Below are 18,146 nucleotides of genomic sequence, written 5' to 3'. Positions count from 1 at the left end.
TATGCAAGACATGGGTTTCAGCTGTCGCATTCCTTGTGTCAAGCCACTCTTGAACAAGAGACAGCGTCAGAAGCGTCTCGCCTTTGGACTGCTGCTGAGTGGTCCAAAGTTATGTTCTCTGATGAAAGTACATTTTGCATTTCCTTTGGAAATCAAGGTCCCAGAGTCTGGAGGAAGAGAGGAGAGGCACAGAATCCACGCTGCGTGAGGTCCAGTGTAAAGTTTCCACAGTCAGTGATGGTTTGGGGTGCCATGTCATCTGCTGGTGTTGGTCCATTGTGTTTTCTGAGGTCCAAGGTCAACGCAGCCATCTACCAGGAAGTGTTAGAGCACTTCATGCTTCCTGCTGCTGACGAACTTTATGGAGATGCAGATTTCATTTTCCAACAGGACCTGGCACCTGCACACAGTGCCAAAGCTACCAGTACCTGGTTTAAGGACCATGGTATCCCTGTTCTTGATTGGCCAGCAAACTCGCCTGACCTTAACCCCATAGAAAATCTATGGGGTATTGTGAAGAGGAAGATGCAATACGCGAGACCCAACAATTCAGAAGAGCTGAAGGCCACTATCAGAGCAACATGGGCTCTCATAACACCTGAGCAGTGCCACAGACTGATCGACTCCATGCCACGCCGCATTGCTGCAGTAATCCAGGCCAAAGGAGCCCCAACTAAATATTGAGTGCTGTGCCTGCTCATACTTTTCATGTTCATACCTTTCAGTTGGCCAACATTTCTAAAAATCCTTTTTTTGCATTGGTCTTTATTGATATTCTAATTTTCTGAGATACTGAATTTGGGACTTTCATTAGTTGTCAGTTATAATCATCAACATTAAAAGAAATAAACATTTGAAATACATCAGTCTGTGTGTAATGAATGAATCTAATATACAAGTTTCACTTTTTGAATGGAATTACTGAAATAAATCAACTTTGTCATGATATTCTAATTTTATGACCAGCTCCTGTACATATTTACTATCCAATAGCATTGCAAGGCTAAACAGTATGACTCAATGATTATGTAAATGTGGTCATTTAAAAAAACAAACGTTTACAGGTATATTTTCAGGAGAGCTAAAGCTAATGTAGTAATTTTACAACAGTGGGCCTGGCAGGGATTTATTAATGATGATCAGGGTTGAGAAGTTAGCCTATAGGGTGAACCACTGAGAAGAGTGGATCCATTTAAATATCTAGGATCAGTGGTAGCCCAAGATGGAAAACTACATACAGTGATAACCCATAGAGTGCTGTGTGCATGGAACAATTGGAAGAAGGTATCGGGAATATTGGGGTCCATCAAAGTATTAAGGTGAAGGTTAGAGGTAAGGTTTTAAAGTCAGTCGTAAGACATGGGCAGTAAAGGGGGCACAGAAGAAGAAGTTTAATGTGGCAGAAATGAGAAAGTAGAGATGGATGTGTGGAGTTACAAAGAAGGACCAAATAAGAGATGGGGCAATCAGAGGTACAACAAAAGCTGGAGAGAAATCTAAAAAAGTACAGGAACGTACAGTAGGTTGAAGTGGTGAGGACATGTGATGGGGAAAGACGATGAATATGTGGGCGGAAGAGAAAGTGAGGGAGGCCAAAGTGGAGGTGGATGGATAAAGTAAAAGAAGATCTGAAGGAAAAGGGCCAGACTGGGGAGGAGGTGCAGGACCAGGCTGATCAAGCACATCGACCACACATAGAAGTTGGAAAATAATGAAGACTGAAGACTTATGGCTTTAGGTTGGGCTGACAGTGGAGGCTGTGGTGCTCGACAGTTTACAGTCCATCTGTTGAGGATGCTCCGTGTATTTTGGCTCATCATGGTAGAAGGAGCTCCCTCTTGATGATTTGATGTTGAACATGTACATGCACTGCGGTGGGCTGGCACCCTGCCCGGGGTTTGTTTCCTGCCTTGCCCCCTGTGTTGGCTGGGTTTGACTCCAGCAGACCCCCGTGACCCTGTAGTTAGGATATAGCGGGTTGGATAATGGATGGATGGATGGACATGCACATGCAACTTCAAGCTGTAAATGGTACAAGTCATTGATGGAGGACCCTCTAAGTGTATTTTTGGCAGAAACTGGCAATATTAATATTAGTAATAACAATTGTATTGTTAGGTGTCTTTTTCCAAGGTGACTTACTGGGCTATGTAATAATGGCGTACACACACACACAGACTCTTATCGTTCACAAACAGTTGGAGCTCAGGTTCGTCAGGTTGCTTGTTGAGACTCACACAGGAGTCCAAAGTAGGAAATGAATGGACAGCCTTGTGGTTTAAAGTCCATTGTCCTAGTGGCTATGCTACCCGGCCAGCCGACCTGGCACTATATCAGGATCTCACTTGTGATGTGCTTGTTAGCATTAGGTTAGGGAGCGCACCTTCATCCTTGAAGTTTGGCAAGACTGTTCGCATTTCACACTCATTCCTTGTTTTTGGTCCCAATAGTTCTCTGGTCCTAATTTGAATTGACACCTTTGCTCTCTCCCACCATTTTACCTTCTTCAATCTTCTCCCCCCTTACTCCGGCGCTCCACTCCTCCTTCCTCCGTCCTTCTCTCTCTCTCTCTCTCCCCCTGTCACCTTTTGCAGCCTGTCCGTATCCCCAGCGTGCTCCTTTTTCAATTCACCCTCACAGATTCGCTCCTTGACGGACTGTCTCTCTCTCATTGTTTCGTCTCTCAATCACTCCTCCTCATCTCTTTGTGTGTCTCCACATCACCTTTTATTATGTCCGCCTGTCTGTCTGCCATCCCGTGATGACTTGCTCGTATGGAGACATGCCGCCTTTGTGCACTTGACAGGACCACCGACCTGCCGTGACTCACCATTTCAAGGGAACACAAGTGAAGGGACGGACAGAGAGACCCACAGACGGACCCTCAAGATGGTTCTGACAGTGGTGAGCTGTTACCATGGAAACTGTTCTCAGTGCCAGCATGAGAGAGTGTGAATTGAAGAGAACGGCAGGGAAATGAAAAATAGACAGAAAGATGGGATTTATTCAGGGTTTGAAAGATGGCTAGAAAATATCTGTACACTGCAAGGCAGATCGATGGAGCTCCAGAGTGGTGCATCGTGTCTCAGGCCCTGAGTACAGTTAGGGCTTACCTGGGTGGAGAGGCATGGTCAAGTGGGACGCTTTCGCTAGCTCCCCACCCAGTCCGGTATCTCTATGAACGGGGGGGTCTCCAGAGTGCAAGCTAGAAGTACAGCTCCGTATCCTTAAATGGCAAGCTGCTATGCCATTTCCCTGCCTGTCAAAAAATCTGGGCAACCGCAGTGGCATTCGGGAAGGCAAATAGTGACACCATCTTGAGCTGTGACCAAAGTGCTCTCCGCTTGTTCCAGCTAACACGGTAAACGTTTGTTCGGATTTTCAGTTGGGTTTTTATTTTCCCGGATAAAGACCTGCCATGAGCGCAGTGGTCTCAAACTCCAGTCCTCCACAGTGGCTGCTGGTTTTCATTCTAACCCTTTTCTTAATTAGTTTTTGCTGCTAATTAACTCCTTTAACATTCCTTTTAACTGACTTGTTTTGTTAAGATTTTCCCCCCCTGAATTTCTCCATCGTTCCTCCCAGTTGCTTCATTTCTTTTCCTTAAATGGCACTCAGACAGAAATGAGACGTGAAGTGAGGGAGCCGACAGAAGACCAGCTAAGTCAGGGCCCCGAAACTCCAAATAATTTCACTCCAACCGGTTGCTTAATGAGGCGCCGATTCTTGTCGTTCATTAAACCTGTTCTTTAATTTCGTGGCTTGTTGCTGCTCTCGTGGTGCATTTCAGCAGACATTTCTGAAATTGTTGATTTTCTCTTTTTCGAAGAGCACTGCTAAAATGTTTTGTAGACCTGAGCAGATCGGAATTCCGGAAACCTTCATCTTTCTTTATTTTCAGATACTGCATGATGGACGCCAGTTGCTTTGGCTCATTTTGTATCTCGTTATTGTCTGGCTGCTAATTAAGGAAAAGGAAACAATTAATAATAATAATACATTTTATTTACTTGTAGGCGCCTTTCTAAACACTCAAGGACACCAAACAATAGATAAAACACAGATTATGAACAAAAGTAAAATCAGACAGAGCAATTAAAATGAATTCAAAAGACGTGAATTAGCAGCAAAAACAGGTCACTCATTAAGAAAAGGGTGAGAATGAAAACCTGCAGCCAGTGCAGCCCTCAATGCCCCAAACCTGCCCATTTAATCAGCTGGTCTTCTTGATTTGCATTCTTCAGTTTTCTTTGAGGTGGTGAGAAAGGGGCTTCAGGTGCTCACCGTCACAGTTCCCTGAATTGAAAGTTCATACCTTTAAGTCAAGTCAAGTCAATTTGGGGAGCAGGCACTGGTACAGAGCATTGCCACACCCACTACACGACGAAACAACTCGGGATTCCGGTTGGCAACCCCCCAGGCAGACACACGGTCCAGTCCCACCCTCCGGAAAGGGTGCCTGCAGCCAGGTGTTACGTGGGCGACCCCTTGGCCTGGTCACATACCATTAACTTCCCCATTTATTAGCCTGTTATAATCCAGCTGAGGATTTAAAGTACATCACCGGCCATTAGCATTTGGCGTTCTTTAAAAAAAAAATCTGGACAACCTGAGCCCGAAGATTAAACCATTTTGTCCACAGAATTTGCTACACACCCTCAGTGTTTTTGGATATTTGCTCTTTTCCTTTCTAAAAACATATTTGCCTCTGCTGAACAGGCGGATTTGCTTAACAATTTGTCCATAAGTGGAACAACCGTTCAAGTGCCACTCATCTGAGTGTGCCATGAGATTACCTGCCCATTGATTACAGTGTCAGTGATCAATAATTGAGCTTCTGCTAAGAAAGCAGCTAAATGGACTGTGATGTACAACTGTCGCTCATTGTCAGGACCTGCTTGGTGTGCTTAGTAATAACTGACATACGGATCAGTTCTGTACTACAAGTGATTTCTGCACCTGCAGAGTAAGTAGGGATACAAGAAGACGGAGTTCATTACAAAGCATGGATCAGCTTCACTGACCAGTGCCTTTTAACTGGCCGCTGTTGTAGATTGGAATAACAGCCCACCCAGGGTTAGACCCCTTAGAATTCTATAGTAGAGTCAGCAGGTTCAACAAATGATTGAGTGACTCGACATCTGATTAAGAACTTGGCTGCCATGAAAAGCTGCTGTGTCTGCCACAGCTGCCCTGGACTGAAATCCAGACCTTTGATCTACGGGCACACGACTGCAGGAGAATCAATGTGGACGCCAAACATCACGAAGTGCTTGGCATAACAAAGATTATTAGACTACTATCTTAAAAACTATACATCCTGAAGTATTTTAAAGAACAGTACACTCTTTGAACAGATCTAAGCAAATGCCCTTTATTTTATATAGCACCTTTCTGTAGTAAACGGTGACTTTTAAAAGAGAATTTAAGTAAACTTGTGAATTTCCCCTTGGGATTAATAAAGTATCTATCTATCTATCTATCTATCTATCTATCTATCTATCTATCTATCTATCTATCTATCTATCTATCTATCATATAGTGCCTTTCCTATCTATCTATCTATCTATCTATCTATCTATCTATCTATCTATCTATCTATCTATCTATCTATCTATCTATCTATCTATCATATAGTGCCTTTCCTATCTATCTATCTATCTATCTATCTATCTATCTATCTATCTATCTATCTATCTATCTATCTATCTATCTATCTATCTATCTATCTATCTATCTATCTATCATCTTAAGGTTTCTAGCTATGTACAGCTGATTGCATATATTAGATTTATGTCTGGCATCTTTAACCCTTTGCGGTCGTTAGGCCAGAAAACTGGCCTTAGTAAAAAGTGCGCTATAGGTCGTCAGGCCACCGCTGGTGGCCCTGCAAGTTTCTGACCGATTTGCACAGTCGCCTGGTCGAGAAAAGTGGCCTGTGTTATTCCTACGTGCTTGAAAAAAATAACTGCTGTAATTATTGGCGTTTTTTCAATAATTAATTACGACTAATGTAGCGTGACGTTGAAAATTAAATACGACTGCAAAGGGTTAAATACAGGGTGGCACAGTGGGTAGCGCTGCTGCCTCGCAGTAAAGAGACTTGGGTTCGCTTCCCAAGTCCTCCCTGTGTGGAGTTTGCATGTTCTCCCTGTGTCTGCGTGGGTTTTCTCCCACAGTACAAAGACATGCAGGTTAGGTGCATTGGTGATCCTAAATTGTCCGTAGTGTGTGCTTGGTGTGTGTATGTGTGTGTGTGTGTGCCCTGCAGTGGGCTGGCGCCCTGCCCAGGATTTGTTTCCTGCCTTGCGCCCTGTGTTGGCTGGGATTGGCTCCAGCAGACCCCCGTGACCCTGTAGTTAGGATATAGCCGGTTGGATAATGGATGGATCTTTACACACAGCTGCATATCCTGTGTCTGCAATTAGAACACAAACAGGTAGCAGAGCGAAGCCAGTGGTGGGGACTGAATCTGTCATCTTGTGGCGCAACGTTTAGTGTCCTGGCCACTCTGCTTAAAATAGCTTTCAGATTATTTATTACATGATAGCGTTTCTTGTTTGCATTATTCCTTAAGGTTCCTGTATACCAAAAGCGAGTGCCCACTTCCAACCGACAGAGAGACACAGTGAGGGGCTTCAGTAGTTAAAAAGTACAGCTGCCAGATGGATAGGCCACTGTGTTCTGTTTACTGCCATTTAAAGTAAAAGTGACCTTGGATTACCAGCCAACCACAAGTCCTCGGCCAGTAGGTCTGGTCCTGGTGACGGCGCCAAGCAGGGCCTCTCCGACGTCACACAAGCCCAGCATACACATGTTAGGGTTAAATAAAGCAATAAATAATGATGTTATAAGCAAAATATGTTAATAGTATTCCTGCACAGGAAAAATAGAAAAGAAACTTAGGTACACATTTCAACTGTTATATTGAACATCCACTGAAAAAGCGTAACATTTTTATAATGTTATATAACTTATATATATAGGTATACAGTATATTGTATACCGTGTGTGTGTGTGTATAAATATATATATATATATATATATATATATATATATATATATATATATATATATATATATATATATATATATACAGTATATACTGTATATATATAACTGTTACAACAAACAAAAAGAAGGTTAGAGACATATAATATTTCAACTGTTATAATAAACATTTACTGAGAAAGAATACAGTTTGTGTGTGTAAATGTATGAGTGTGTGTTTGTGTATATATACATACATACAGTACATACATATATATATGTGTGTGTGTGTGTGTGTGTGAATGTATATTTAATTATACTGTATGTATGAATGTGTGTATGTATGTGTGTATATATAAAATATAAATTATTTGAAGGATGCCATTCTTAACACTTTTAGGTCTCTGAGGTTTGTAATCCCAATTATCCCAATCATATTTTAACTGCTATAATGAGCATATGTCAAGAAAGCATAAAATGTATATAATATATATATATTTGTGTGTATATAATATGTGCATTTTATATATTTGCGTAGTAGTATGTAGTATATTTATATACTGTGTGTGTATGTGTGTAGCGGTTTGGATAATGGACGGATATATATATAAATATATATAAATACATAGATGAGCCCAGTCAGACTGTGATCCACTGATGCACATACTTCACTATAGTGACTATATTATATTATATATATATATACTGTATATATGTGAGAGTGTGTGTGTGGAGGGAGGCGGCCCCTGTTATCCCCACCCAGATGTGTTCCAGGTGTCTCCCAATGTGCTCCTGCTGGCACTCCCTGGTGTGGTGGAAGTGCTGGCTGTGCACCCGGAAGCACCCTGGTCTTCGTCCCCCCAGCACTTCCGGGTGTGGTGGAAGTGCTGAGGGCCAGGGCTCCTCAGGCATCTGGGCGCCCCCTGGTGGTGACCACGGTCCCCTATAGGGTTGAGCTTCTATGCTCCTTTCCCGTGGTCCCCATAGCCACCAGGGCAGTCGCCCCCTTGTGGTCCGGAGGAGGCATAATCCCTCCTTCGGTCCTTCCGGGCATCCTGCCTGGGTAAAGCCCCCAGCGGCTCTCGCCATACTATATATATTGTGAAAGGGGCCCGAACTGACACAGACTAACAGCGGGGCCACGTTAAAATCAACCAAAAACTGATTTATTTTTCTTCTTCACCTGGGGTCCATGTCTTCCCCGTGTCCCTCAGATATAACACAGTCCCAAGCACTAAGCAAATAACCCCAAAGAAAGCCACTACAACACACTCTTCTCCACCTCTCCTGTTGGCAAGCGTTGTCCTCCTCCTCCTGACTCTTCCTCCTCAGTGGTGGCTGCTGGCCCCTTTTATAGTCCACCCAGAAGTGCTCCAGGTGGTTGACTGCCGAGTTCCGGCTGCACTTCCGGGTGTGCCGAGTGCACTGGTCATAAGGGCTCAGGAGTCCTGCACTTCTTGTTTCATTTCAAATTCACTGTGGTGATCTACAGAACCAAAATTAGAAAAAAGTTGTCTCTGTCCAAATATTTATGGACCTAACTGTAGTTAATGGTTGGTGGGTTTAATGCAAACAGATATATTTCATAAATTAGGGTTAGGCCATTCATTGTTTTAATCAATCATTGTTCATTTCAAGTGACTTTTTGGCAGGGGACCCCATCCAGTAAACTTCTTAGTACAGTCTGGGTGCAAGCAGGGTTGTAGTTTAGCGGGGTTAAGTAGCAGAATTAGACCCCCCCCCCCCCATTCTTGTGCAGACCCCCAGTGTGGCTGCTTATCTACTTGCCTGACCTTGTTAAAGATTGAGTTTTACTGAGGTGGTCCCACCGACCGTGTAGGTTTGATAAGCAAGTCACAGGAGTTTGAACTGACCTCGCGTTCTTGTAGTTTACAGTCTGGCGACTGGCCGTATTACGCTGGGCTTCCTCCTTCCTCATCTTTTGTCTGCTTGTTGTTTTTATTTATTTATTTTTTTTTTTTTTGTGTTGGAAGGATGACAAAGGTTTCCCATAAACCCTTTCTGTTTGTTTCAGAAAACACTTCTCTGGGAGCAGCCCAGCAGCTGGACCTCTTGCTTACAGCGTTCAGCGAGCCGAGCAGAAGAAGCACAGTGAAGTCGACGTTACTGCCAAAAGAGCCCCATTCTGGGAGTCCAGGAGAACAAAAGACGACCGCCGAGTCCTCCCGCCCTCCCTCCTCATAGCCACACATTCAGACAATTCTTTTATACTAAGAATTCCAGCACATTTTCCTTTTTTTTTTTAAGACACCAAGTTATCTTCATCACTCTGTGAGGTGATGCTAACAAACATTTCCATTTCCCTCACATTCAGAATATTTTTTACAGACAATCTCTTTGACGGAGCGTCCATAAACGGGAACGATTTGTAGGTTTTGTATCAGTCGAAAGGGGAGCTTAGTAATTGCATTTCACTTTTTTTTTTTTTACAAAGGGAAGCCGTTAGTGAACATTTTACATCGAAATTTTTTTGTTCTTCCCATTAAGCAGACTTCTAGAAACTGCCAGCTGAACAACTGCCCATCTACGGACCAATCAAAGCACTCATTTTGCTGCTTTTCATTCATTGTGACCAACAAGCTGAACAAAAGTGCTAAGATGCCGAGCCGAACAAACTGAACGCATTCTCACGGCAGATGAGAGATTTTCGTCCTTGCTAATCAAATCCGCGGGTCCCGAACGTGGATCCGCGCGACAGCATTTTTTTCCAGCTGACGAAGAATATTTTACCTTTTTAATTTTTCAACGAAAGAATATTTTATTTTCCATTTCAATTGCCAAATTAAATCTTTTTTCCTACGGAATAAGCAAAAAATACATTGTTTTTTCAAAAGCCAGCTCATGATATCAATATATATAAATATATATTTTTAATCCAGAAAAGTTTAAAATATTTTGCCTTTACCTTTTCTAAAAAAAATCTTGTAAGATTTCAAAGTGAACAGATTACGGGATTGTTGTAGTCCTCGATTCTGCCTCAAGTGGATCTTTTGTTTTCACACTTTCTCTTCTTTTTGTCTCTTCGCCTGATTCCTTATTTGCTGGTGTTACAGATAGTCACACCTCCAGGCCAGCGGGGGCAGTGTTACCTTGGAGACTGAAAACGCAGACACCAATCAGAAGCAAGTCCGATTCAAATGCCTTTGTGTCTCACTCTGTTGATGCCTTTCCTGCCCTCGACTGACACAACTTGCTCGGTTTCGAGTGTCGCGATCACACTGTTGGAGTCTCTCTCGCTCTCTTTTTTTGTTCATTTCTCAACCGTATTTCGGCATCCTGAAGTATTATTCTCATAAAAGGAAAAAAAGAAATTAGCCAAACTCAAACCAAACTTGAAACTGCTTGGAAACGACATTCCTGAGCTGTCAGTGTGCCAAGGAATTTCACGAGGCTATCGGTAGAACAGTGCCTGTAACCCGGGACAGAATTTGGCCATTTAATGTGGTGAATACCTCGATCATCTGGTGGAAACCTGCTGCTTCAAATTCTACCACTGGTTTTGCTTGGATCACAGGGCTCTGAAACGTCCCTGCTGAGGGACGATTCAAATAGAGAGCAGAGATTAACACACACACACACACACAACTAAAAAGCTTCTTGTACAGCCATAGACTAAACACTTTAGATGAACTGAAAATCTCAGGACACTTGGATTACTGGGCTAAAAGGAAAGCAAAAATACAAATTAACAAACTGACTAAAGACTGCCGTAGAGCTTCCTCCACTGTCAGCGTGGACTCGTAAAAAAAGTATCCCTGGAAGAAGTTCAAGAGATCTTCCTATAAGGGCCAGACGATTGAATCCCCCTTCTCATCTGCACGGCCGTCTGTCCACCTGAAGGAGAAGAGTGGCCGTTTCTGAACTCGGCCACCCGTTGTGATCTATCGGGTTTAAGGGACGCTAGTACTTTCAATCAAAGTAGATCTCAGGTGCGAGTATGCTTTGGGTCGCTCTCTGCTGCTCCACAATGCACTGCTTTCAGGCTCCTCTCGTTTTGCTGCTTGGACTCTCCCTGGCTTCAGCTACAACGAACCGTCCTGGGGTCCAGCACGTGCGCGAAGTCAGGCCAGTCCCCGTGTCTCCCTTTCTCGCTCATATCAAGAGGGTGCCCATGGCCGAAGAAGGGCCACTACACCCTCTTCCTCAGAGAGCACCTCAGAAGAACGGGACGTGGATGGGGGCGCTGGTTCCCCCACCCAAGACTGCTACCATACCAGTGGGTGAAGTCTGTTGGGGCTACTATGATGTTATGGGTCACTTTGACTTGACCTTCAATTGCTCGACTAATACTTATCTGTATTGCTGCGGCACCTGTAACTATCGTTTCTGCTGCGAACATCGTAACAAGCGGCTCAACCAGAGTCTCTGCAACAACTACAACACTCCTGTGTGGGCCAATTCTGCTCCTACACAAAGTGCGCCATTTGGTCCTGGTCAGGATCCTAATTTGAACCCATTGAAGGACCAGGGCAGCAGCACGGTGTATGTGATTGGGGGAGTATTGTCATTCACATTAGCCGTTGCTGTTGGGATGAAGGTAGCCTTCCACAAGGCATCGAGAAGACCAAGACCCAGAGACATCAACATGCCAAGGTGAGATTTCTCACTCTGTTTCTCAGTTAGTGCCTTACATGGATAGTATATGATCTCTGTTTGGGGAAAAAACTACACATCTCTGCTGAGGCATCAAAGTCCCAGTCCATGTTCTATACTGCCTGCTGATTTTCTAACATTGTGTGTTGCAGGCTCTCTTGACCCCAAGGAGCACTCATGGCTTTAATCTTGATGTGCAGTTTTCAATTGGCACCATTTCTCACTGTAGCATGATTGTTAGTGCAATCCCATAATCCTTGATGGTCTTTAGAAGGAGAAAGCGTTAACTTTGCCACCTCACAACACCTGGACACCAGTGCAGCCCGTCCCGTGCACTCCAGTAGAAGTTTGATTTTTCCTCCTTTTATTTACCCACCTCGGTCCAAAACCTTGTAGTCTACCGATTTTTGATACTAAAATGGCCCGCTGTGAGTTTGTATAGATGGCGCTGGCATTCTGATGAGGCAATCATCTTGGGCGGCACTTTGGCAAGGGCGACATTTTCATACAAAAGTATGTCTAATTATTTTGACGTTATGAAATAAGAACACAAAAAAAAATTATAGTTAGCTATGAACGATGATAATTATGTACATACTCAGTTCGTTATTTATATATATTTCCTTTAACAGTCATTTAAATTTTGATTATATTTCATTAAATTTATTTATATATTTTCATTATATTTCATTCATATACTTCATTTTATTTTCATTATGAAAGTTTCAATTTTCACTTATTTGCACAGCCTTGTCGCATGGTGATTTTCTGAGAATTAAAACAGAGCACGCGCATTGTGGTGGGCCGAGTGGTGGCTCTGAGGCCGGGGATCTACGCTGGCAATCGGAAGTGTGCTGGTTTGAATCCCATAGATGCTCCGTTGGGCCCTTGAGCAAGACCCTTGACCCGTCCTGGGTGGTATCCTTCAATAAGGGCGCGCACAAAAAGGCGAGCTTCAAAAGGGCAACCTCAATTGGGCGCGCGTAAATAAAGGCGCGCGTAAATAAAGGCGAGCTTCAAAAGGGCGACCTCAATTGGGCGCGCGTAAATAAAGGCGCGCTTCAAAAGGGCGACCTCAATTGAGTGCGGCGAATAAAGGCGTTTGTAGATAATTTAGATAATAATAGATAGATAATAATAGTAGATAATAATAAAATATCTACGTGGCATTGCACATACTGTAATCTACAGCTTCAAGTGTAACACAACAATGAGTAAGAGCAGAAAACAACGAAATATAGAGAGCTTTAGAAATAGTTTGTTAGAAGTTCATGCATTAATTAATTGGATGTTTTAATATTCTTGCTTTCACCTTTTTATACGTGCAGTCATTGCCTTTATCTAATAAATTTTCTGTAATAATTTTGTTGCGTTTGCCTTTATTCGCTGCGCCCAATTGAGGTGGCCCTTTTGTGCACGCCCTTATTGAATAGAACCGTCCTGGGTATGACGTTAATCCGCGTCCAGCCCTGCATGTGGGCCCTTCAACCTGCAGGGAAAAACCTGGGCGTTGGTGGCAGAATTGGCACTCCAGCCACCATAAAAAACCTCACACTGGTTCCATTTTATCCGAACTGGTGTGGTGCTGAGGTGTCACCCGCTGCATGGCTGCACTCGGGTCCTAATCTGGGATCCTGAGGTGGTTTGTCATGTGGTGGGTGCGGCAATGCACTGTATCAGCACCTGCTCCTAACCTCATGTGCATTGTGACGTTACATACTATCATGGGTGGCCTCTAGGGGGCATCCCAGCACCCCGAACCCCAGACACAACTACACACAGAGTCCCAGGTTCAACTCCAACACTTCTATTTACAATAACGTTTACCTTTTACAGGCTGCGCCCTGTTTGCTCCTTCCGTTTTCTTCCAGGGGAGCGTTGTCCAGCTGCTCTCTCGACACCCACTACCTGAGCCGAGTGGAGGGCTCTGTTTTAAATCCGGACTTGGCAGTTCTACTGATGCTGAATCAGTTGCCTCCAGGATGCACTTCCAGGTCAGGCAGGACTGCGGCACGCCTTGTATCCGAGAGAGCTCGCCCTAGCGGCGTCTACAGAACCTGCGGGACCACAACTCCCATGGTGCTTTGAACAGGTGGCGCAGTGGTAGTGCCGCTGCTTTGCAGTAAGGAGACTGTGGAAGATTGTGGGTTCGCTTCCCGGTTCCTCCCTGTGTGGATAGCGCTTTGAGTACTGAGAAAAGCGCTATATAAATGTAATAAATTATTATTAAGGCATCCATAATGGTGCTTGCTAGACAGGATCCTGCCCCCCAGTGTTCAGGGGGATGCTCTGCACACAGCAGGCAGTCACCCACTGTGCTGTTCTTCCCAGTTCCCAAGACTGTCCCGGGTGTCACTCAGAGTTTCTTAGCACGCCAGCCCTACTGTAGCCACTGTAATGTCTTTCCACATCCGGGTCCTGGCACAGAAAGTCGATATTGTCATTCCCTCCTTGACTTTTCATTATTAAGGCTTCCTGGCCAGGTATGGGAGTGGGGTCCACATCGACTGGGACGCTATATTATGATAATATCATAATACCATGATAGTGGCATTCGCCTGCCTGATTTTCAGACACCGTATAATAAATGTTCGGATTACGTCCTTTTATAAATCTTTGTTAGTTCCTGGAGTTTAAAGTGTCAATCACACGTACAATGTCTTATTATTTTGCATTCAGTTTCGCAATTGCAAAATAAAAAAAAAAAAGATTTTTGGTGGGGCAGGATCAAACAGAAGTGGTGGTTATTTTTGTGCTTTCTTTTTTGTTGTTTTAAAGGTAGTCTGTTTCATTGTTTCCACATAAAAATACTATTTATTATTTGTTCGAGTGTTCTGTGTGTGCGATTATTCTATTTATGTTTTGCACACGTTTTAATTTTGTCGGTTGGTTCAGCAAACACTCGGACCCCTTCACTTTTTGCACACTTGTAGATCTCATTTCGGGTGAACCGTCACTCCAGTCTGAGATTGCAGGTTTTCACTCCGCCGTTGTCTTGGCTGTTTGCTTTTGCTCATTGCCACGTCGCCCCAGTCGGAGGTCACAGGTCTTCTTCAAGGACCACTTTGTATTTGGATGCATTGGCTCTTCCATCAGTTCTGACCAGTCTCCCCCGTCCCTGCACCCCATAGCATGATGCTGCCACCACCATATGCTTCACTTTAGGGATGGTATGAGGCAGGTGATGAGCAGTGTCTGGTCTTCAGAAGACATACTGCTTGGAGTTCTTCTGAAAGAATTCAGTTTTTGTCTCATCAGGCTAGAGAATACTTTTCCTCGTGCTCTCAGAGTCGATTAAATGCTGTTTTGGCAGACTCCAAGAGGCCTGTTGTATGCCTTTTACTCAAGAGTGCCTTCTTACAGGCTCTCCCATCTCAGCAGAGGACTTCTGAAGCTCTGCTAGAGTAACCACTGGCTTCTTGGTCACCTCCCTTGTCAAGACACTCATTTTGGCCAGACAGCAAACTCTAAGGCCAGGTTTATACTTCACACAACGCATGCTGCAGCGGACGCTCCTGCTACGCAAGCGTTTTAATGTTTATATTTGCGTGCGTACGTTACGTAAATCTGGAAGGTTCCACCAGGTGGCAGTGCAAGATATCATCACGGTGAGAACTGGTTTGGCTTCGCCGTGTTGTGAATGGCCTGGAACATCCATTAAATTCCAAAGGCACCTTGTCACAATATCTCTGAAAAGGATCTTTAATGATTCCAGCCATCAATCCAGGGATGCGCCCATTCCAGCAAACATCGGGCGCGAGATAGAAACAATCCCTAGATGGGGCATCAGCTCATAGCAAGGTGAATACAAGCACTGACATACATACACTGACGTCATTTTAGTGTCACCAAATCTGCATGTCTTTGGAAGGAAACCGGAGCACAGCATGGAAACCCACATGAGAACTCCAGGCAGGGAGCACCAGCAACGTGACTGCCTGTGAGACAGCAGCGCTACCGCTCCGCCACCGTGTCACCCCCATGTGTGTAATTATTGACAGTATTCATTATTTAAACGAAATTAACGATTTATCTGTAAAATGTCACATACATACTTTAATGCTCACAGGTGGTGCAGTAAGGAGATTGTCGGTTCGCTTCCCGGGTCCTCCCTGTGTGGAGAGCGCTTTGAGTAGTGAGAAAAGTGCTATATAAATGTAAAGAATTATTATTAATGCATTTCATCATGAAAGTGATATCAAATATAAATCTAAGGATTCTAAATGTGCAGAGAGTTGGAATATCAGAAATGTAACGTGTTCCGTGTGGCGATCGCTGCCTGCCGCTGCTGTCAGGTCAGGAGAAAGCCCCAGAAAAAGAAGACGGTATGTGAGACTTTTAAAATGTATCGCGTCATTACGATCGGGAATATGCGACCCTTGAATATAAAAGCACCACGAATGCACGTCGAACCATTCATCAAACATGGAAGCGCGCACATCGATCTTCAAAGCGGCTTTCTGTCACATGTAGACAGTAAACTGAGACTCTGACGTCACTTTTCCGATTTTTATCACTAAGAAGAAGAAACGCTACTTTTTTTTTCCCCTGATGGCAACACAAATTAGACGATCTACAAGTCTCCGACTTAAAGTTTCAATCCGAACAATATATTCGATCTCTTTTCGCTGTTCCGTTATTTCACCCCAGTAATAATTTCCGTTTGTTTGCGGTAATGCGATCTTTACTATCATTTTTTTTGAGACTTTCGAATTTTCCTACTTCCATTATCTCTATAACCTGCTCTGCATGTGTATCGCGCCAACGTTTTTTAATTCTTTACGACGTTCTACTTTGTCTTTTTCCGGCCCCCGGGTGTGGTTAAATCTCTTGGCTTCTCTCGCAGGATGGACTGATTATTGCTTTCCTTATTTTCAGAATTTGCACATAGATGATTATTGTTCTTTTGTGCCTTCTTTTCTCTCCAACGCTTTTAGGTCTTTAGGTTTTCTTCTTTGCTTAGTCATTGACGTGTCATCTAGAACGCATAAAATTTTGAAGAGCTGAGAGCACATGAAGTGTGTCTGCCAAAAGCATTCCAACAACTGCGAGGTTAGATGACCGTGGTCTTGTTTGAAAATGGTTGTAAGTAGGGACTGACTTTATCGTCTCACGGTATGTGAAAGTGTCTCTCTGTCTCTCTTCAAAAGATCACATCTCGTCGCAGGAAAAAAAGTCTCGTCTCATCCCAAGATTTTTTTTTATAATAGAGATATAATATATTATCGTGTCTCCATGGGTTTCCTCCAGGTCTTCCAGTTTCCTCCCACAGTCCAAAGGCATGCTGGTTACAAGATTAGGGATGCTAAACTGGCCAAAGTGTTTGTGCGTGTTCACCCTGCCTTGTGCCCTGTGTGCTGGTAAAGGCCCCATGTCCCAGTAATCCTGCTCATGATAAAGGAAGCTCGGAAGATGGTATTATATCACATTATATTATATTATATTATCTGCGGTGGGTTGGCACCCTGCCCAGAATTGGTTCCTGCCTTGTTGGCTGGGATTGGCTCCAGCAGACCCCCGTGACCCTGTGTTCGGATTCAGCGGGTTGGAAAATGGATGGATGGATGGATGGATATTATATCATATCATATCATATCATATCATATCATATCATATCATATCATATCATATCATATTATATTATATTATATTATACTATACTAGGGGGTTCGCAACCCTGCTTGCTCCGCTCACCAACCCTCCTGACCTGAGCTACGCACCGGCCACTTCGCATCTCTGCCACTTGCGTTGTGAAGAGGGGGGCTGAACGCACCCCAAGGAGATGCAGTCGCTCCTCCAAAACCCCCTCTTAAACGGCGATACAATGGGAAACAAATACCGTTTTTTTTTTACCTCCTCTTTGCTCAATCAGCTACTGGCTTGCTGCTGCCATTCCGTGCCGCATGATCTGCATCTCGCACGGCCCTTTGAACATTTCAAAGCCTGTAAAGCAGCTGTCCTACTCTTTGTCTTTTATTTCCGGCCCCGGGCGTCGTTAAATCTGATGGCACAAAGTCTCATCTCGTTGGAACGTGAGTTCTTGATATTTTTTAGTTTATAATTTAAAAAACGGAATAAGAATCTGAAAATCTAACAACAGCGCATTAAAGTTCGATAAATTCTGAAAAGAATGATACCAAACATATATATGTAGGTTTTAAAATAGGACTGATTTAAAGCGTGACAAAAAACGTGACATAAAATCGTTGCACTTTTAGGCTTAGGAGTTTCTATATAGAGAGTAGATATATGTATATAAAGTGACCTGTAACAGGGCATAACAGCACCCCAAACCTCAGACAGATTCAAAGAAGAGTTTATTTATAATGAAGTACCTCTAAACAGGCTTCAGTACACACTTGACTCTCTTCTCCTCAACACTTCCCAGCAGCCTCATTGCCCCAGTCACCCCCGGAGCGGCTCCATTTATGTACTTTTGGGGCCTCAGCATCACACCTGGGAAGCACTTCCTTAAACAGAGATGTCCTCCCTCTGCCTGGCAGCCCCCCAAGTACCCAAGCAGGGCTACTCATCAGGACTGC

The 18,146-nt window shown here is 43.8% G+C and overlaps 1 protein-coding gene across 1 annotated transcript in view; it reads left to right on the top strand.

The window, feature by feature from the left end:
- Window positions 1-18,146, top strand: part of LOC114666627 (protein shisa-7) — a 48,523-nt gene that overhangs the window by 11,668 nt on the left and 18,709 nt on the right. The window contains exon 2 of the mRNA XM_028821554.2: window positions 9,026-11,604. Within this exon, the coding sequence (XP_028677387.1) occupies window positions 10,949-11,604 (656 nt within the window). The 5' untranslated portion in view covers window positions 9,026-10,948. The remainder of the gene's footprint in view (window positions 1-9,025; window positions 11,605-18,146) is intronic.

Source organism: Erpetoichthys calabaricus, chromosome 16 (genome assembly GCF_900747795.2).
Source record: "Erpetoichthys calabaricus chromosome 16, fErpCal1.3, whole genome shotgun sequence".
Taxonomy (NCBI): Eukaryota; Metazoa; Chordata; class Cladistia; order Polypteriformes; family Polypteridae; genus Erpetoichthys; species Erpetoichthys calabaricus.
Note: the sequence above shows the minus strand (reverse complement) of the source record. Positions and strands in the feature narration are given on the sequence as shown.